Source organism: Callorhinchus milii, unplaced genomic scaffold (genome assembly GCF_018977255.1).
Source record: "Callorhinchus milii isolate IMCB2004 unplaced genomic scaffold, IMCB_Cmil_1.0 Scaffold15, whole genome shotgun sequence".
NCBI lineage: Eukaryota > Metazoa > Chordata > Chondrichthyes > Chimaeriformes > Callorhinchidae > Callorhinchus > Callorhinchus milii.
The window spans coordinates 9,203,609-9,225,436 of NW_024704756.1; the positions used below are offsets into that span (position 1 = coordinate 9,203,609).

At 39.1% G+C, this 21,828-nt stretch overlaps 1 protein-coding gene across 2 annotated transcripts; it reads right to left on the minus strand.

Annotated features, from left to right (window-relative positions):
* Positions 1 to 2,156: 2,156 nt before the first annotated feature.
* LOC103177830 (lysophosphatidic acid receptor 4) lies at positions 2,157 to 20,813 on the minus strand. Of its 2 annotated transcripts, none has more exons than XM_007892191.2 (2): positions 20,547 to 20,813; positions 2,157 to 4,047 (listed from the first exon to the last, which is right to left on the minus strand). In XM_007892191.2, exon 2 carries the CDS (start codon positions 3,898 to 3,900, stop codon positions 2,851 to 2,853), a length of 1,050 nt encoding a protein of 349 aa, XP_007890382.1. In that variant the 5' UTR covers positions 3,901 to 4,047; positions 20,547 to 20,813; the 3' UTR covers positions 2,157 to 2,850. The 2 variants fall into 2 exon arrangements, with proteins under 2 accessions (XP_007890382.1, XP_007890389.1); XM_007892198.2 differs by lacking the exon at positions 20,547 to 20,813 and adding an exon at positions 11,564 to 11,583.
* Between the last annotated feature and the right edge of the window lie 1,015 nt (positions 20,814 to 21,828).

Here is a 21,828-nt window from a genome sequence, read left to right on the forward strand (position 1 = left end):
ACGTGGTGTATACTGTATGTTGAAGCTATGATTCACTGTTGCCCAAGGAAGAGCACAGGGCAACACTAGCAGATTTGCTAGGATCATCCCAAACCGACATCGTTTACGGTTTACCGGCAGAGTTTTTTTATTAATAAAATTATAATTTATAAATAATTAAATGGATACAATGGATGGGAAGTCCGGACAGCATTTCATTCATGAAACATGATTTCAACTTGGGACATTCTGCTACCACCACTTACTGAAACAGGCTCCCTTTGGCATTCATTTCACTGATTTATTTTGAACATAACTTTGCACTTGTTTGTCCCAACTATGAGTGTACATCTGCGTGCTTTTTCCTTTGGCTGTGTAGACTCAGTCCTGGAAAACACAGCAAACATTTTTATTGGCCTCAGCAGCTGCATTTAAAGAGGATCCTCCTGGGAAATGGAGACGGGTGGGTTGTAGTTGGTGGCTTGAGGCATGATGCAGGTGTGTCCAGAGCATTCTAGCCAGAGGAAGTTGCTGTTTGTTTTATGGAAACAAATCCAAGTTTTTTGCTCTGACTAGTCAATGGGGGAATTGCCATAACTGTGTGACTCAGCCACATTGCAGCAACATATTAAATTCCAAATTATTATCAATTGCTTCTCTTAACGTAAATAGTCACAAACTGTTCTGGCAATTAACAGCTGCTCTTACTCAGCTAGACACTGAACAATCCTCCATCTGTCCATTCTTGTCCTATGGTTACTATGTCAGAAGGTTGGATTAGTGGGGGCTGGCCAATAGTTTCTCCATGTGTACACAGTTTCATTTTTTTTACGAATAATATGTCAAATTTACGAGTTTATACAGTTGGCAGTGCAAATGCATGTGGGGCATTTGATAGCAATCTTCCCTGAACATACATTAAAAAAGATCTAGCAAATCATATTAAATTCCAAAATAATTCACTCACTCAGTCATCTATTTAATGCTACTTGACCACAGCAAATGTGATGCAGCGACTGCATCTACCTCTTCTGTGCTGTGTCAGCCTACAAGGTTAACTGTGTATGTCTTGGCCACCCCTCTCAAGACTCTGAACTTGCCTTTATATTCCCATTACAGTTAGCACTGTGTATCTGTAACCTGGATGCCTTCCAATCACATACAGGCATATTTGTCAATCATTTCTTTTAAAAGCAAGACTTTTTTTGTCAGCAAAACACATTATGCAAACTAACCACTGAAAGAAGCCCATTAAGAAGTGGAAAATGGAAGCATTCAGGAGGCACGCAGAGCAATGGTTCAGACAGCATACTGAGGCTGTTTTAATTCCAGGTCTATGCAGATATGCATTGGTACTGTGGGAAGCAATTTATTGCAGAACAAAGCAAAGACGCGCATTAGTTTTCTGAATTTTACCCAGAGCTGCACCAATTAAGCGTTTCATTTGCAAGCATTTCAATCAAGCTGTTGCAGTCAATCATAAATTTATTTTCATTATGTTAAGTGCGGTCAAACACAAACACATAAAGCTACATTTTGCTTTAACAGTACATCAGCTCTAATAGAACAGAACCACTTTTCATTTGTTATAATTTCTGCTGACAGTAAAGAGTGAGTGGCTCACTGAGGCCAGGTTAACGGCAGGTTCCTCACTTATCAAGTATACTCCCGTTCTCTAAATCCCCTGGTTTAGTGTCAAATAACTGAAACTTCAAGATCTGAAAAATTCTTTTGAACTTTTGCCTTTTTTTAAAAAAAACTTTTCAGGTTCTCAAGCTTCACTACTGCATCCTTTTTTGCAAGACAGTAAATCAGGAGTGTAGAGGCACCAGTGTCTGCATGGCCTTGCCCAGTGCTAGTTTGAATAATGCTGAAAGAAAGATACTAGGATATTCTTAACATAGTTCACAGTTATGATCTACAGTACAGATAAAAGTTTGTATATGTACAGCTAATATTACATGCAGAGTTATAATAGTCTTTGCATTTGATACAGCATTTTATCACATCATTGAAAAGCCTCAAAGAGCTTCACAAAATTTACTTTAAAATGTACAGACTGTAGATGAATATGGCACACAATTTACACACTGCAATGTCCCACAAACAACCGTGAGTGACCAATTTTATTTGGGGGATTGTTGGCCAGGACACCAGAAGTGACTCACTTCTCTTTTTGAATAGTGCCACAGGATCTTTAACATCCACCTGGACAGGCAGATGGCACCTTGGTTTACTGCCTCATCCTCTGATAATGGAGTGTCAGCCTAGACAATGAGTTCAAATTTTAAATGAGTCTGGAACTCGCAACCTATTGATTCATAGGTGAAAGTGAGATTCACTGGAGGACACAGACTGCTACCTGGATTCTAAATTAACTGGAAAAGCGTAAAGGTCAAAAATCCAGAAGTAATCAATCTACTAGTTACTTTTTGTTTGCTGGCACCCCACAAAATAATCTTGCGGTTCTCTGCAGGAGGATTACATGTTGCAGTTTTTATTGAGAATTAATGAAAAACATACATGAAATTCTAGGACGGTGAGAGTTTAGCATCAAATTACTGATTTAGTTTTCTGCTAGAATCGAAATGATGTGAAACTGTTATAATCATTCCATGGTTTTCTAGGCTCTACAAACAATCTCGTACTCTTATTCACTGTATGGTTACAAGTGCCACCCCCTGCAGTTCTGTTTGAAGTTCTTAGAGCATAGTCTTCTGGAAGATGCATTCGAACACACATCATTTTAATATCCTGAACAAAGTCTTTGTTTCCCACCTGTCTCTGACATATCCACATAATACATCAAATTCAGACCCTCACTATACAGTAATTCTTAAGAGCTGTCCTGACCTCAAAGAGACAGATACTTTAGAACTGAGATTCTAACTGAATATTTGCCCCATTTCTGTTTGTGGAATATGGCCCTCCTTCTATAATCGTCTCCCCCTTGACCGTTAGAGGTGTTTCGCTTTTAAAAATAGAATCCATCTTGTTTCGTGGTTTTATGTTGAAGTACTTCTGAAAATACTCTGATGTAAAGTAATAGACAAATGGGTCTAAACAGCAGTTTGTGGTGGCGAGGCACAAAGTAATCGGGTACATGGTCTTAGCAAACCTTGCCAAGGAACAGTTTGTTATCGCCTGTGATCGGACAAGAGCATAGATGAACAGGATCGAATTGTAGGGCACAAAGCATACAATGAAAATAGTCAAGTGTACAATGATCATCTTGAGGACCCTTTCCTTGTTTGTTCCAATCTGAGAGAGTGTGGCTGGCTTTCGAAGCGTCCTCAATACCAAAGAAGAACAAGTCAAGTTCAATAGTAAAGGAATGAGAAATCCAACTATTTCAATGAAGATAGTGATCTTTGACAAATAGGTCTTCCAAATGTCTTTGGAAAAACCTTCAAAGCACGTAATGCTGGAGTTATTTTCCCTCTTGTTGGTTGTGGAAAATAAAGATGCTGAGATTCCTCCACTCAGCACCAAAAGCCAAACCCCAGCACAAATAATACTGGTGTTTCTCCTTGTCCTGATGGTGCGAGATCGGAACGGGTAAACTATAGCAAGAAAGCGATCGACACTGATGCACGTGAGGAATAGCATACTCCCATAGATATTTATGAGAAAAGCTGTTCCAGAGACCTTGCAAAGCCAATCCCCAAAGGGCCAGCTTTTATTGATGTTATAAAATATTTTGAAGGGTAATGTAAAGACAAAGAGAAGGTCAGAGAAGGCCAGATTTGTCATGAAAATAGTAGTTTCATTTCGCATTTTCATTCGGCAACAAAAGAAATACAATGACGTGCAGTTAGTTATCAACCCAAGTACAAACACTATGCTGTAGATCGATCCGTACAGCGTGTATTTAAAGGAATCATCTGTCAAACAGGTCTGATTCTGGCTGTTGTTCCCCATGCCAAATCTTCAGGGTTTGTACAGTAGTTTTCAGTCTGAAGCCAAGTTGTCAGTGTACCATGAACTGTGGCAGAAACCACTTCCAAGGTTTCCTGATAAGTTTATGTATTTGTACCATAATTATTCTTTGTGCAGTTGACCTCCAGCCTGCAAAGGAAACAAAAATAACATTAGAAAATGAAGATAGTAGCTTTAGCGATATTTGTTTAGCAATATGTAGTAATTGATGTCTTGGCTGCTTTTCTTTTGGTGGGGGGAATATCCAGGTGACTGGATATTCATTCAATGAACAATTCATTCAAAATTATAGGATATCAAACAGGATACTTTTGACCCATTCTTCGGGGAAAAAAACTATTGAATAATTTACTTGATAAATACAATATAAAAAGTAACATTTTTAAAAAATATTAAATTTGACCATGCTTTTCTTATCTGTGCCCTAAAGTCAACATAAAATATCAAATTGGAAAGCTTATCACTGCTGAAGAATATTATCTGAGGGTTTGGAGTTATTGAATTATTGAGTTATTTGGAGCTAGTGTCTCCACGACTTGCAGATAATGTTCAAAAGAAGACATGATGTAATTCATGAATAAGCGTTTGGATCGAATACCCCAAATTGTTTTCTTTTGCAGAACGCTAAAGTGCTTCAAACATTATTTCAATGCACCTGTTGCTCCTTACAGTCATGGCATGTGATACAATTAATTAAGAAGCAGTGGATAAACAAATACAAACTGTAATATCAGCAAACTTTATGTGGGTCAAGAGCTGGCTTAGTAAAGAAAGCTTCCGTGTGAACCATTAAAATGCAGTAAAACTTTAAACTCTACCTTGCAGGAATTAAGTTTGTGTGGTTCAGATGCTTAAATGAGTATCAGAAAAATTAAAGCACCAGCTTTCAAAAGGCTTTAGATTACATAGGCTATCCACTGAATACGTTTTCTGTTCTGGAAGTATTTCATATAAAATTGGTGCCATTGTCTTACTTTTTTTAAAAAAACATGTGTTTGTGTATTTTTTGAGGTTTAAGTGACCAGAAAAGGGACTCGTATTTTATTGTAACTTTGTTTTTTAAGATAATTCCAAATAGCACTTTAGAGTTTGCAGATAGTTTCTGCACTCCCTGGTGATCATTTACTATATTCATACCATTGCACATTTATTTTTAGTTGAATAATTCTGTAAGAATGTTGTTACCAAATAAATAAGTGTTTTCACAACATTACAGAAATATGTAGTAAATCTATAAAATATCTGGATAGGCCCTACTGCATTTGTAAGGAAAAACCTGCACACTTCATTCATTAAACAGAATGAAGAGTAACCATTAATATTTTCCATTTACTCAACCCAAAAATAATGCACTCTTTCAATATGCTGTTTTATATAACCAGCAGCAAATAACACCAACTAAAAAGGAGGGTGAAATCATCATTTCAGAGATTTCTCTGAGGAAAAGAATGATCCGAGTCTGGTCAAATATGAAGCATGCTAATGGCTTTCAGATCAATTTACATTGCATTTAACCTCCATTTAACTGTGTCTCATGTTTCACTCATCCTGAAATCAAATCTGATCTGAAACAAAGAATACGGGGCTGCATCTATCTGTCAGTTACTCACATTTGACCTAAATCATTTTTTTTAAAAAAAGCTAGACTTTGAATTCTGATCAGCTCATTTCGCCTAACAATTACTTTTGATTTTTTAACTGCTCTCCAAGCATTTCACCTCCACAAAACCATCTTCGTTCATTGGGAGTCACCAGTTATAAGATCATGTGGTTCATTTTTTCTTCCCATAGGTGATTCAGAGAAGAATCTAAGCGAGGGGCTTTGTCATGACTAGGGGCAACATTATTCCATGGTTAGCTGACAGCAAACCTGTTACCCGCATACTGACACATACTGTACAAGTTTCATAAGTACTGATAGATGACAGATTGACAGGTTGGAATTTTTCTTTTTATTTCAAGGTTGCACATTAACAATATTCTTATGCTATTTGACTATAATTTTAAAGGCATTTTTACAATTTGGGGGTTGCATTTTGTTACTGAACAGTTAAAAAAAATGCTGCTTTCTCAAAAAAATTTCTTTGCAAATGAGGAAAATGAAAACCGTCTTTTTCCATAGCACAGAAGAGATTTCTTGATGAGGATAAAGTTCAGAACATTAAAAATAAGTGAGTCCAAGCCTGGACCTGGTCCAAGTAATTCAGCTCCTTATCGACCAGTTATATAATGTTTGGAAGATGGACCCCAGAACGAGACTAGAGACTGTCTGTAAATTGCAGTGTCAGATTATCACTATGCAGTCATGCGAACGTGCCTTTCATTAAATCTAAACTGCCTTCCAGTATTTCCTGTTACATTTATGTGAATTTTGGGACCATCTGGAGCAAAGTCCCCAGGGCCAGGGAGCCTGTGCCATTTAAAATCCATTAAGGTTGCATCATAAACATAGCACGGAAAGTTGATGAGATGGTTCGAATACAAATTCTCCCATTAACCCTTTAACAGCAGCCATTTTTACACTATAATTAGACATAATATTTCACCTCATCACAGAATACTGTGAATTAACTCACCTAAGTAAGGCTCTATATGAAATGCAAGGATGATTATTATATGTGATACTTTAGTACAAAATATGTGACAGATTCTCATTGTTCTGGAGCAGATGTCTAATTTTGTTTCATTGAAAATTCATCCATAAATATCCTAACCAGACCTGATGTGTAAATTGATGTTAATTTTCCTCCCTCTGACTTTAGATGTAATACTGTTGCTTCTACATATCCATCTTTCAGGGCAGAATTCACTGCAGCCCAAAGAGGTTCTCCAATGTATGATGGATATTTGATATCTTGTCACCATTGAAAGTTTTGTTAAAAAGTCCAAGTGGTTTCAACTCAATATAACTGCTTGTGTATGCAATGTAGTGTTTTAATCTTCTTTGTGACATTAATATTAAGAAACTCTATATTCACTAGTTTATGAACAAAAATGGACTTTGCAAAATACAGAGCTCTCTGCTTCCAACAAAGTGTTCAGTTTGGAAAATAATTCAGGTAGATAAAGATAACAAGTCAGATATTAGGATGGAGCAGGAGAAAGGTTTACTTGTATCATGTTGGAATCATACTGGGGTTATCAGCTTGAGTATCATTACCACGATCACTATGAGTGATAATGCTTTCAGCAGACATTCAATATACAGTATACACTGCAGTACCATTCATTTCTTGCTCTGTTTTTGACAGAAATCCATCTAATTAAAAGGTGACCATTACCAGCAGTTTGCTAAAAGCAAAACAATTGTACAAATACAATAAATTACATTTTTTATTATTGTAAATACAAGTATTTACTTATCAAGATTGAAGCCACCAACTTTATTTGTATCCTTTGATTCTAAATATTCTAATTGATCTGATTGATACTTTTTGTCTTATTTGGTCTGTGCCTTAAGGATTTGCTTTATCTAACAGCCTGGTTCATGTTACTTTGTTACTGGGAATATTTTGTTCCTTGATTGTTGTGCTTGTAATCTGGAACAAGGTTTCACTCTTCTGACGGTGGAGTGTTGACAGGCTCAATCCCCAGTTTATTCTGTTAACTGATACAGCAGTTTGGGTATTATAATTAGCCTTATGTTTCTGGGTTAGCAAGGGCAGAAATTAGACAGGGCATTCAATCCTGCTCAATATCCAGTGATCTTTATTGAAAAAATCAACCTGGTGAAAGTTGGGCAAGACCAGTGTTAGATTTAGCTTTCCTGTCAAATAGCCTACTGTTATAATCTCGGCTGACAGTGAAGGGTTACTTCTGTCTGGGAGACAACACTCGAATAAGGCTTCGTACCTTCAGGGGAGAAAAGGGAAAATAATTTGCCACCTTTTATAAGATAATGAGGAGGAATCTTGTTACTAACCAGGTATCAATTACAGAAGCTGCTTCCAATCTCTTCCTCAAGGAATGCAATTGCTCAAGTGGACAGTGTGTGGGCGTGTATGTGTGCGTGGGGTGTGGGGGGGGGGGGGGGGGGGGGGGGGTTATGTGTGTGTGTGTGAGGGGTGGGGGGAGTGCTGCCTACTCTTCAGGACCATGGTCAAAATGGGCATTCTTGATGTGTGACTGTAGACAGGCTATATTGGCAGGCCGTCTGTATGTACAGAACACAGTCCTATTCTCATGTGCTTTTTCAGGGGGTCATCAGATATCAATCAGAACTGGAACCCAGCCTTGTTTTTTTTTAGTTAGCAATTTTGTCTCTTGCCTGGGAACACCGGGGCTAATTGTAATATGCTGATTGTCATCCCAGCTGAAATCAAATAATTTAGCCAAGACCAGAAACATACCACACCTTACTATTCATTTATCCACTGAGCCATCAAACTGCTTATTACAGGGCAGTGGAACCATAAAAGAGAAAAGATGACTTTTCTATTCTGGAATCGGTCTCCAAATAAAAGAGAAGTGCATCAGAATTGGGTAAATGTGACAAGAATAAGTGAAAGGAGAATCCAGAGTGTGCAAAAGAAGCTGAATATCTGAGAGGTAATTCAAAGGGTTGCAGTTTTGATAGAATAAATTGTGTTGATGATATTTTGCTTACTGGATGAAGTTATTTTTAATGTGGACAGTAAATCAGAAGGCAAGATGAGATTGGTGTGGACCCCCCAATCAGCCAAATACAGGGCTACAAGTTATTTTTCCACATGGTTTAGCTCAACACAATCAGTAGATGGTATTTCAGAGAACACTGTTGACATGTATTGTGCTTTAAATAGATTGTGTCTCACTGTAATCTCAGTTTATAGGCCAAAAGACTTGTTAACATTTTATATAACCAGATTTTCCCCTGAGTAGCAATGAATGGTGAGTAGTACTTCCATTTTGATTGACCTGTAATTGGGTTTTAGTGTTTGTACTGTACTGTACTGAAGACTGGTATCAGGAGTCCTTTACACAATGTTTAAGAATTATCGAGGACAAAGGTATTTTCAAGTCTCTTGGAATTTCTGGCACTTCTTTCATTGTGGATTTGCCAACAAACCCTTGTTTGAACATATTCAGCTCTTTTACGACCACATATTTTGATTTCAATTACTTTGACATAGTAACTCAACACATCACAACTATTTTTGTATCTATAAATTCTGTACAGTTTAAACTGTATAAGCACAGACATTTGTAAGCATGGAAGACACCATAATATGGATTGTTACAGTAAATGTTAAGCTGTTTCTGTTAATTCTGTTAACTAAACTGGAATCTTTACAGACGTGTGGAAAAGGAATGTATTCCAATTAGAAATTGAACACTCTGAAATTAGATATATATGAAGAATCTTATTTAGATGTCGGTTTAATGCAGGATGTACATTTGAATCTCATTACACAAATTAATTTTGTTGATTATTTCATTTGCTAAATTTTGATTTAAGTCAGGTCACTATGAAATATTCCTGTTTGCTCAACACAAATCGAGTTATATCCGCATGTTACATGTGTTCATATCTGGTGGAGACAAAATCCTTAACAGAGACCTGATAAAAGCACATTTTTAGAACATTTAATCTGTGCCTGATTTGCAGTCAGTAATAATTCATCCAATGACCATTTGTTCTCTGCTCCTTTAACCAGCTTTCTGTTCATGTCAACCTACTGTTAAAAACAGTGTTGGGCATGATTAAATTATCTGAATTACAATTATAGTATTGTATCTTGAGAAGAAATTTAAAAATTCAGCTAAAAGCGACAATTTAACTTTACTATACTGTCTTGCACATTGAAGAAATATCTCAAAGTACATTATAGAAAGAGATTAATTACAAATGATGTGCTCATTCTTATGGAGCCAAACACAGCCTGCCAACAAACAATGAGCGGGGCAAAATTCCTCCAGGTTTATTCTATTAACATAGTGTTCAGAATTTGGCAAATTCCTAAATATAGTCTTAATTTTGAAGCCGGTTTTCTGTAAGTTCTTTTGAGAACTATAACAACAAGCAACAAATTGCATTTACATAGCACCTTTCACATCGTCCCAAGGTGCAGGGCGGGTGAGGGTTTGCACCTGAGCCGGGAATTAAGATTCAGGATGGGTGGGGCCAAGGATAGTAGGGGTGCGAAGATGACTGAAGGCATGGTCAAAGAGGAAGGTCTCAAAACAGACTTTGAAGAAAACAAAGGGAATGAACTCCAGGATGTAATTCCAGAGAGTGAGGGCAGAGAGGCTGAAAGCCTGACCACTGATTGTGGGACGGGAGGGAGACAAAGGTCCAGCGCAGGCCAGCGTCAAGCAGACAGAGCAGGCGGGTTAGTAAAGTTCGAGAAGGTCACAGAGATAGGGTGGAGCAAGACCATGGAGGGATTTAAAAGTGAGGACGAGGATCTTGAACTCAATCCTTTAGGGATGAGGAGCCACGGACGGATGGGGGGGGTAACAGGCTAATAAAGTGGAGCTCGTGAACGAGAGAAAACAGGTTTCAAAATTAAAACTGAATTCTAGAATTTGCCCAATTCTGCACACTCTGAAATGCTAAGTTACATGTGTAAATCTAGATAGCCCTATGGTGACATTTCTACCCAGCCAAATAATTTAAATAGGTAACTGCAAGAGATAATTGGTGTAGATAGAAAATGATTCTTACATTTTGATATCAATGTGAATTAATTGCTTTCCAATTCAAATAGTATGGGAGAAACTCCACCGGGGTCTAGATTTACTAGCACTTCAGAAGATCCAGATTGTGGCAAATTGTTGGATTCAGCCTCAAATTTGTAGTGAGTTTTGTGCAGTTCTTCAAAGAAGCTCAGAGGCTTAAATCTACAAGATTCAAAATTAAGACTGTGTTTAACAATGAGCCAAATTCTGCACATTCAAAAATACTGTGCAAATTAAAGTAAATCGAGACGCGGGTGGAATATGTTCCTCTGTATAGTTAGGTCAGTGTTTATATAATTTTTTTCCCATTCATAATCAATGTAAATGGTAACTGTACAGTATATGCAGTTTTTGTTTAGTAAAAACACATCACGAGCATTACAGCAAAGGCAACAATTGTTTTGCAAATTGATAAAGCAGTTATGGACCCTCAAACAATACACATCTCCTTAGGAACCATTTCCAGAAATGTTATAAACGTAGCTATGCAGCAAAAGGCGGATTTCAGTGTATATTTCTCAGTTTGACCATCAACACATCAGCACAGTTTAATATTGTAACACTCTATTGCAGCATCGAACTTACTTTCATTCTCCTGTAACTAAACTAACTTTAAAAGTTACAGAACACCCAAGAGAACACAGTGTCAATCGCAGCAGCAACTCTGTCTCCATTCGTTGTAAATATGTACTAATACTGGAAAAAAAAACTTAAGCATAGTCTCTACATTTTAACCGACGATTTAAAGTCTCAGCTGAAACCTCACTCGGTGCAATGAAGTGCGATGAAATTGGAAGGATACAACGGAAACGGATTTTAGCACTGTTTGCAATTTACCCCCCAAAAAAAAACAAAAAAGCTATTTTTTTCCCCCTCCCCACCCCACCCCCCTCCCCCCGCATGAGATAAAAGTTTAAGATGCAATGCATAAACGCACAGAGCGTGTTTATCAACAGCAGATGACAAAGTAGCAGTGGCTACAGACCAGCACGTCTCTCCCTCTCTCTCTCTCCCTCTCTCTCTCTCTCTCCCCCTCCCTGTGCAGTCCTGGGAAGGCAATGTCCAGCTTCTGCTGAGGCTCCTCACAACCGAAGTGGGGGCTGAATGTGGTCCTTTTATAAGCCTCTGGCAGCCATTTGAATCAGCATCCAGAGCTGCAGCAATGCTTACATGACTGGTTTGCAGAGGGAGGGAGGGGGAGAGGGGGAGGGAGAGGAGGGGGGGAGAGTGAGTTGAGTGAGTGTTAGTGCAAGTCCTGGTGTTGCAGGAAGCCTTACAGAACACTGGAGTCCGGATCGGCGAGTTCAAAGCCCCTCAGTGAGCCTATGGCATCCTCCAGAAGGAGTGCTTTTCATTGGGACTGATGTGGAAGAGGGGGTTATTATTAGCTGTAAATGGCCTTCCCAGTCCCCTCTGTGCTGGATCTTTCCTGTTAGTCGGCAGCAGTGTGTGTGTGTGTGTGTGTTTTGCTGCTGATTTTTTTTTTCCACCCTCTTCAAACCTTCAGTCAGGAAACGTTCAGAAACTCAAGATTGCGGGGACTGAATAATAATAATAATAATAATAATCCTTGCATTTGATATAGCGCTTTTCACGTCAGGAGGACGTCCCAAAGCGCTTCACAGAACACACTGTAAAGTGAATTGACTGTATATTTGTGGGCGAAGGCTGAGATCAACAGGAAAATCTATTGCTTGATGGATTGAGTTTAATAAGCGCCACCGCCAGCCAAGTCTATAACTTTTGACTGCGAGTTTGCTGTGGTTGGGATGAGAGAGAGAGAGAGTGAGAGAGAGTTATAGTGATTCACAACAAAAGTTGGTTTCTGCAATAACAATCCGTTCCCCAACTTTCTTTGTGTGCGATGGGGCGAACATGTGCTCTGGTACTGAATCCTAATGCAGATTAATCGCGGAGAATGAAGGCAATAAATCTGATAGCATTCCTTGTTTTACTTTTGTGCACAGTGCTGAAATTCAGCCAGAATCCTGAGAGAGATCCCTCCCATATGTTTTGTGTCTGTGTGTGTGTGTGTGTATATATGTGTGTAGCATATTTATTTGGTCAGCCTGTTGTTGGATTTTTTTTTACACACACAATACTCAGTTTGCTGATCAAATTTCCAGTGGCATATATCTAACATGCAAATAAATCCATCTGTCTTGCTATCTTTCCCCCCCCCCCCCCCCCCTGTTTAAGCAGATCTCATTTGGGCAAGTCACTGAAAAGCTGGTGGCATTAACAGAAATACAGAGTGAAGGCTGAAAAGGGGGTTCTTAAGGCAAACACTTTATAAAAAAAAAGGCAAAATAATTTTGGCAAAACTTTGTTCTGTTTTGTTTTCTCCTCCTCCCCCACCCACCCCAGAACAAGGAGGCTCCATCTCCAAAGCATTGTTCTTAACATATTATTTTTAGTGCCAGCCCCTTCTGATAAGGTTTGATTAATGAAAGGCAATTGTACTTAGTGGGAGAGTCTGCTTGATGATCTTTGAATTCACACACAATGCATAACATATCAGCCCACTTCCTAGTTACCAGAGCTACCAGATACATTCTTGTTGGATGCCAGTCTGTTCTGTCTGCACTTTAAGAATGCCACCGTATAAATAATACTTTTCATTTCATAGTTCACTTTATCACATTAAAATGTCTCAAAGTACTTCGCACACTAATGGTCTACCTTAAATGGATTTATTTTCCTTTTTGTTGCACCTTAATGAGATTGGTGACCTCAACGTTTTAGCGTTTATTGGGTACTGCTGCGCACAATTGGCTGCTGCGTTTCATCCAAAATATATTAGTCAATTCAAGTTACAGTATATTCTGCATAGCATTTTGAGACATCTGAACAATGTGATAAAGTACTATATCAAATTGAAAGATTGTTATTATTACCAACATATTTTTGCTTATCAATCTGGTACATGTTTACAACCAGGCTTACTCCATGTGTTAAGAATCCTGATAATGAGATTAAATATAAAACTAAAGTTGTATTGTTATTACTAGTGCATTATTTTATGGATATATGTAATGGGAACTATCAACAACAACAATAAGTACACCTATAGTGTGTTTCACATGGGGAAACCATCTCAATGTGCTTTATGGACCAGGATTGGGAGGCATTAGGAGGTGTTGAAGTCGGTCAAAGAGATGGGTCTGTGTGGGGGATTGGGAGGCAGTAGGAGGTGTTGAAGTCGGTCAAAGAGATGGGTCTGTGTGGGGGATTGGGAGGCAGTAGGAGGTGTTGAAGTTGGTCAAAGAGATGGGTCTTTAGATGGGTTTTGAAATCCAAAATTTCAAATTTTGAAAGAGTTCCAGAGGGCAGAAGCAAAGTGACTGAAAGCTCGTCTAATGGTAGTGGGACAGAATGCATGTGGGGTGGGTGGGGGGAGTACACACGAAACAAGCCACAGTTGGTGTAATGGAGGGAGCAGTCAGGGGAATATAGTTGCAGGAGGTCACAGAGGTAGTAGTAAAGTTATGGAGGCATTGGGGGGTAGAGAGCCAGTACAGGAGAGAATGTGGGCTGCAGAGTTCTGGATCATCTGGAGGGTAGAGCTCCAGCAAACAGGACATTGGAGAAATCAAGTCTAGAGGTAACCCATGAATAAGGGTTTGGGCTGTGTTTAGGGTGAGGTAGTGGTGTAGGCTGGTGATATTGTGAAGTTAATGGCTTAAAAAGTCCAATATTTGATTTCATTTTTGCAATAGGATTTTCCTTTTATATAGATAATAAGAAAACATTGTCACTTATAGTAAATCTTGATTGAAAAATCAATACGATTAGACCTCTAATACATAATACTGTACTTTGAAGCTTTCATGGAATCTATTTCTATGGGTACTGGTTAGTACATCAATATTTTGCTTATATGGCATTAAATAATAGAGGATTGAAGGTCTGTAATCCAATATTGTAATTTAGATGATCAATGACTGTTCTTGTAAGAAATGTGAATCCATCAATCAGATTTCAGATGTTTTCCCATGTGCGTATTAATGCATTTATAGCGAATACATCTTAGTATCGCTGTCCGAATAAATCATAAAATAGCCATTACATGAAATGTTACAAGACATAAGCAATGTTCTTATCATCCTTTAATGCCAAAAATGCAATAATATTTTATATATGTATTATAATATCACTGCGAGAAAACAGTTCTGAAACACTCTAAAGTGCCATGAATGCTCACAGTGTAAAACAAAGGCTGAAGCTGATATTTTCAGGTCTCTGCTGAAGATCTTTCTCTTCGACAGCGCCTTTGGTCACCTTCCTCCCCCTCCCCCTGGCTCGGCCTCGGGATCTGTTACTGTAAAGCGCTCTGAGACGCCATCCAGTGTGGAGGGCGCTATATAAATCCGTTGTTGTTGTTTTGGTAAATTGTATCTTACAAAGTAATATATGTAAAATAAAAGATATCATTGATATCTGTCAATTTAAGGGTACTTGCTGCACAATCTAGTTACATTGTTTTAAAAACTTCATAGCCATGTTGACTTCATTGCACTTATAGTCAATTTTAAATTGCTGCCCAGTTCCCATGCCAACGAAAGGGATGCTTTATTCCATAATTTGCTCTGATTTGAGCGTGTACAAGAAATTCAGTAGTCCTCTATCTATCTGCATTCATGCAGATCGCCTCATTTTACATTAATTTTGAAAGTGGTAAATGAGGTTAACAGTGAAAAATTTCCAAACAGATTTGAGGTTTACAAGCTCAATTAAACTAATTGGCATGTTTCTCTCCGGACGGACCACCCGCTATGTAATCAAGAGCTCACTGCCTGTGATTTTGCTTTCTGCAAAGCACAAAGGCAAACTACAGTTTTTCCATGTAATATATATGGCAAAGGTATTGTTTTAATCTGTTGAGTGATTTATAGACCATTCTCTGGTCTCCATCATGGGATTAGGCGCATTCCATGTATTCAAATAATGGAAACAATTAGCATTTCCTTTAATACCATTGATACCCTGACTATTATTCTATTCTTGTTTAAATCTGATTTCAATGTATCACACTTTGAGTATTCCATCTGACACATTATGGGACTGAGTTAATGCTACCATTAAGATTTGTGTCCCAAGGATAGTACAGCCTAACTGAGGATTGTGAGATGCCTGTACTTGAGTCCTTACTAGTCTAAAGGGAATTCAATATTCCTCATTAGATTGCCAGCCACAAGCTAAATTATATAATCTTTTTAAGCAAAGTAAAATAAATTGATTTCTGTCCCACGACTACTTACAGAGAGCAAACACTCATTCATCACCCATCATTAACCCAGGCAGAGTGTGAAACATAGTGGTCCACATGTGTAGAAATGCATTGCATCTGTCACTTCAATGTGTGTGGCCATTTATTATCAAAGGGATAAAGTACCCTGAAATTAGAAGAAATTCATTCAGGGATTTTTAAAAATATAATCCTTCTGGGTCTCAATATTATGCGTGTATGGGGTTGGGGGAATAGCAGGGGGGCGGGGGTTGACCCTATCTATTTGACCCTACAGAGATATGTGAAACACTGCTGGTATGAAATATTTAATAAATCCTTGTTCCTAATTTTAAACTATTTATATATTAGCAAGAAACCAGGGTTTGATTACCAGCAGTGCGAAATGTTGGGCAAGTTTCCTTACTCTACGTGCCTCTGTTTGCCTAGCAGTAAGTAGGAACCCAGTTGTTAGTCAATTGGCAGATCGCTTTTCCGGGGATAATAATCCCTCAAAAAAAAGCCAATAATAATTTGGTTACTCAATCCACGACTGTTTGTGGGACACTGCTGTGCGCAATTGGCTGCCACGTTTCGCCCACAAATATACAGTCAATTCACTTTACAGTATATATTTTGTGAAGCACTTTGAGGCGTCTCGAAGATATGAAAAGCGCGATATCAAATGCAAGGATTATTATTGTATTATTATATGCTCATTCATATCTTTTAGAAGAAAAAGCAGAGCACAATTTTATTTGTGTGTTCATAAATGGAAATACAAGCTGCAGAATACCTTGCGTAGAACTTTCATGGTTAATGAGGATGGTGCTCATTCCGACGGCTCCTGAGTGAACATCAAGGAAGTGGAAGCTAATTGTGCTCCTGCTTGAATCCCTAGATTCATACTTTGATTTCTTTGAAGTAAGTCACTGAATTACATTGTAACCTTCAGCCACCATGATGAGTACTGATCCTTCTCTTTGTCTGAAAGCATTAGGGAGCATTACATATTGATTCTGGTACAGTACTCTATTGGTCTTTTGAGTCCTATCCACTGTGTAATCAACACTGAAAGATAAAGAAAAGGTCCAATTGATTTTATATATTCTTTTTGGCTTCTCCCATATTAATTTCATTACCTCTTTGTCTCTTAGGACTTTTGAGAGTCCCTTGTGAATGAAATTGATCCAAATATCAAAGGCAGTTTGAAAAGTAATGCAGTTTCCAAGCCCTAATGTATTTAGATAATATATCAAGATACAGAATCAAGGATCATTTGAAATTCTAGGATACTCCAACAACCACAGCTATAATTTTAGTTGTGCCTTAGTGTTGTTATGGCAAGTCTCAACTTTGCTGGACATTTATGACTCCCAGACACTCTTTAAAACATTTATTCTGTTCTCTGACAGACTGTCTGGTGAAGCACACAATACAATCCCCAAACCCCCATCTCCTCCTCACCAACACTCAGCTAAATGGAATTGTGTTCAGAGAGAAAAAAAAGGGTTAGAAGTGAATAGTAGCAAGATTCAATGGATGATTCGGTGATTCAGCTTGAAGGGGATGGCATTCATTTTCATAATGTGACGTTGGGATAGTCCGGCACACTTAATTCAACCACCATTGATGGCATCCAACATTTAGAAACCACCCTAGAACCAGATCCATTACTACAGTACATGGTACTCAGAATGGACATACCCATCTGCTTCTGGATGTTGTTGGTGTATTTAATATTTGAAGTAAATCTGTACTGTATAACTCACAGCACAGGCTAATAAAATAAAATGCTGGGGGAGCACTGCATTGTTGGAAGTGCTGTGTTTCTGATGAGAAGTTAAACTGAGTCTGCCTATTCAATGGACTTTAAAGATTTTATGGCACTATATGAAAACAGTTTCTTCCTGTGTCCTTGCCCACAATCCCCCAAATAAAGTTGATTATTCACTTTATGGCTGCTTGTGAGATATTGCAATGTGTAAATTGGCTGCTGCATTCACCTACAGTCATTACAGTAAAATAGTCATTACGCCTTACAGTAGAAAACATCAGGAGGCGTCTCAAAGCACATTGCAAGATTCACTGTGAAACAAAATTACTGTATTTTACTCCTCCTGATGTGAAAGGCACAACATCAAATGCAAGGACTATAATTATTATTTTATCTGCAGCAATACACAAAGCAATCCATAGGGACTACACTCTGTCTAGAAAATATGCATAAATGGTTCTGCAAAGTTCTCCTTGCACTTAATCCTCCTTGATGTACTCTACAAAGATAGCTGTCTGTGCTTATCTGATTGACTTTAGAAGCACTCTGTGCCATACCCAAGAGCATGATTAGGATCTTTCTAAAACTCAGCCTCAAGTTTCAAAATTGCACACAAATATGCATTTGTGTCAAAATAGATAAATATTGTGGCAGGTATCCTGATCAATGACTGATGGTGAGAGAGAAGTAAGTACATTTCATACAAGAGAAGGAATGCCTGGAACTCGCTCAGCTTACTGATGGAACGGTTGGTATATTCTGCAATAGTTCAGCTTCTAATAACATCAGATGGTTTTCTATTCTTCCTACTGTAGACCATTTAAGGGTAATTTACAAGTGAAATGTATTAATTTCACATAGTGAAATCACTGATCAATCCCAGTAATTAATGTGTTACTTTTAATATATGGCATTGTGTGAAATAGTGCATTGAAAATGTGGCATTTTATCACATAATTCTGTTTTAAAATGCTGCATTTTTCACCCCTGCACAATGGTACAGTATCACTTTTTTGGATACAGTGCATATCTTTCCAACATTTATCAGCTTCTCATATTCAATCTTAACCAACAACAATTTTACATTAAATGGTGCCTTTAACAGCCTGAGGATGTTTCAAAGCAATTCACTGTGAGCCCAAGCTGGGGGAGGGAATGAGCTGAGGAAGATTGGGATGGGGTGGGTGGGGGCTGACAAAAAGTACTCAAAAAGGTCAAGGAAAACTTTAGAAGTGGGGAGGGAGGAGGCTGGTGGGAGGGGGCTCCCAGATGGCATTCCAGAGAGCTAAAACAGAATAATAATAATAATCTGAGATCAGCTAAAATCGGTATCGTAATCCTTGCATTCGACATAACGCTTTTCGCACCTTCTAGACGTCTCAAAGCGCTTCACAGAATATATTGTAAAATGAATTGACTGTATATTTGTGGGCGAAACGTGGCAGCCAATTGCACACAGCAGTGTCCCACAAACATCTATGGATTTATTATTGGTTTTTTTTCTTAAGGGATTATGATCAAGTGTGTGGAGCAAGGAAACTTGCCCAAGGTTTTGCCCTGCTGGGAATCGATCCCAGGCCTCTGGCTTGCGAGGCGAGTGCTCTAACCACTGAGCTACAGGACTCCACAATGGCAGGGTAGAATGGCTGAAAGCTCAGCCACCAGTGCTGGGGGGCTGATGGGGAAAGGGGACATGAAGCAGGCAACACAACACATCTCAACGGAGGCAGGCTTAGAAACTGAACATCACAATATTAATTGTATTAAAGTATTATGCAGCTCATGTGGGGCTCAGTAACCACTGATCTGTTTAGCTCAGGGAGGACCTCTTAAATCTACAGTGCTTTGCCATTCCCCTGAGGCCTGTGTGGTTCTTTCAAGACTGGTTTCCCTATGAGCAGTCGGCAATTACAGTTCATCTTAAAAGTTGAAGCCAACGAAACTTGAACCGATTTTGAGTCATGGGAAAAGTGGGAGTTTTTTTTTTGCAGCCCTTAATTATTAAAACAAAAAAACACCAGATGTATCAGTTGAAATATGTATTTACCTCTAATAACATTCCTCGCCCCTTGCTATTGTAATCTACAGTGATTTGGTACCTTGGCGTGATTTCTGCATCAAGTACCACAAAGATACATATTAGCCATATACGCTGATACAAAAGTAATTTTGTTGTTGTTGCTTGACAGCCTACGAGGGCAAATTCTGGATAAATGTGATTGCAACGCAGCAATCTACCGAAACCGTGATTCTCGGTCAAATAAATCCCTTAAACTGAAAGCTACCCATCTTAAGCAGAATGAGCCTCCTGTTATCTAAGGGTTCATCCCCATGAGTTACTCTACAAACGGGAAGCTGGAGTTTGAGGTGCAATTGGAGTCCTGTAGCTCAGTGGTTAGAGCACTCGCTTTGCAAGCGAGAGACCTGAGTTCAATTCCAGGCAGGGCGAAACCTTGGGCAAATTTCCTTACTCCACACACCTAATAATAATCCCTCCAAAACCCAAAACAATAATAAATTGGTCATTTTCAATCGACGACTGTTTGTGGGACATTGCCGTGCGCGATTGGCTGCCGCGTTCGCCCACAAATATACGGTCAATTCGCTTTACAGTGTGTTCTGTGAAGCGCTCTTTGGGACGTCCTCCCGACGTGAAAAGCGCGACATCAAATGCAAGGATTATTATTATCATTATTATTAATTTTTACGCCAATTTCATCCCCATCTCCAAAGGTTGCAGTAACAACCCGAGACGCTGTGGCCACATCACCTGAAAGTTTCAGAGTAAAACCAGTAACCAAGAGAGAAGCTGCAGGTAGATGAAAGGAACCATCACCCACTACAAACACAGATCAGCTGAGATCAGTCATTACTGGGGAAATGTTGGTGAGACACTGATGGTCTTTCCCTTTCGAGCTTTCACAATCCTTTTTTTTTCTTAAAATGAATAACAGAATCACTTACCAAAAAGATCCCAGCACTGATTTTTTTTTTCCACCCCCTCCCCTTCCCCTTCCGATAAAACTACCCTGACATGGTTTGCTGGAGTTTTGCTGCTCAGTGCAGGTCTGGTGATTGCAGAGGAGTGCAGATGGGTTTCAGACAGTCGAGGTCTCTTTTGTTCCCTTCTTTCCCCTTCTGCTGTGTTTCCCCCACTCCTCGCCGATCAGAGAGCCCCATTGAGAGGACACCCGGGGTTCCTGATCCTCTGGAACATCTTGCAGAACCCTTCCACGTTTCTTGACATTTTTTTTTTTTTTTGGGGGGGGGGGGGGTGGGTGGTGGGGGATGGGGGGGGGGGGTCGGAAAAAAAAAAAGTTGCAGCTCAAAGAAAGATGCAAAAACAAGACTATGGACAAAATTTTAAAAAAAAACACACAACAGCAACTCTCGGAACGATTTCACTGCCAAATCCCAGAGAAGCACTGAAGCTGCACTGTGTAACGTGAGGTCATTCCTCTTTGTAATTCAATGCTCGTCCACTCTGGCACTACGTTTGCTAACTACGATTGGCCACTTGCAAAGCCCCCCCTCCAACCCCCCACCATCAGATGGTTTCATTTACGATGCATTTGGTCTGTTGCCTGTGGACCCTGGCACAGATTTCCTGGGGTGTTCTTTTTTTTTCAAAAAAAAAAGAAAAAAGAACAAGTAGTCCAGGAACATGTTTACACCACAGCACAGCAGATGCTTCTATTCAACTTTGCTGCATGTGGGAACCATCGTTCTCTCAGCCTCTGCACCAGAGGGGACATCGACCTGTGTTTGCACAAGCGATTGCTTACAATTTCGGGCAAACAACAAAAACTCACACTCACACCCACTCACTCACTCACTCACACACACACACATTTGATTGTCTCGGTGCTGAATAAAAGGCTTTCGTACTTTTTGCACTTTAGCATTTTTGCAGCTGTTTTACATTTTTGAACAAAAGCTTTTCCCCCGTCAATGCCGTTGGGAAACTGCATCTGCCTCCAATTTGTAACCGCACAATGTATTCCACTTTGTTTGGCAATTGCAGAGATTGTATGTACGATGCTCCAGGTACATAGACAGACAGACCCGGGGGATCCCGCACTACATGAGGTGAGGGACCAGTGTGAGATGTTTACTTTGGCCACAACCTCGTGAAGGTATAAAGATATTGCTTTTCTGATTTTTATCTTGTGATTGCCTTTATGTTCCTGAATCATTTGCATTGGTGTCATCCAAGCCTCAGCTTCGATCTCTTAAGACTTCTCCA

Bases quoted from the DNA above. Each gene is read 5' to 3' on its own strand.
- LOC103177830 (XM_007892191.2), bottom strand. From the start codon at position 3,900: ATGGGGAACAACAGCCAGAATCAGACCTGTTTGACAGATGATTCCTTT.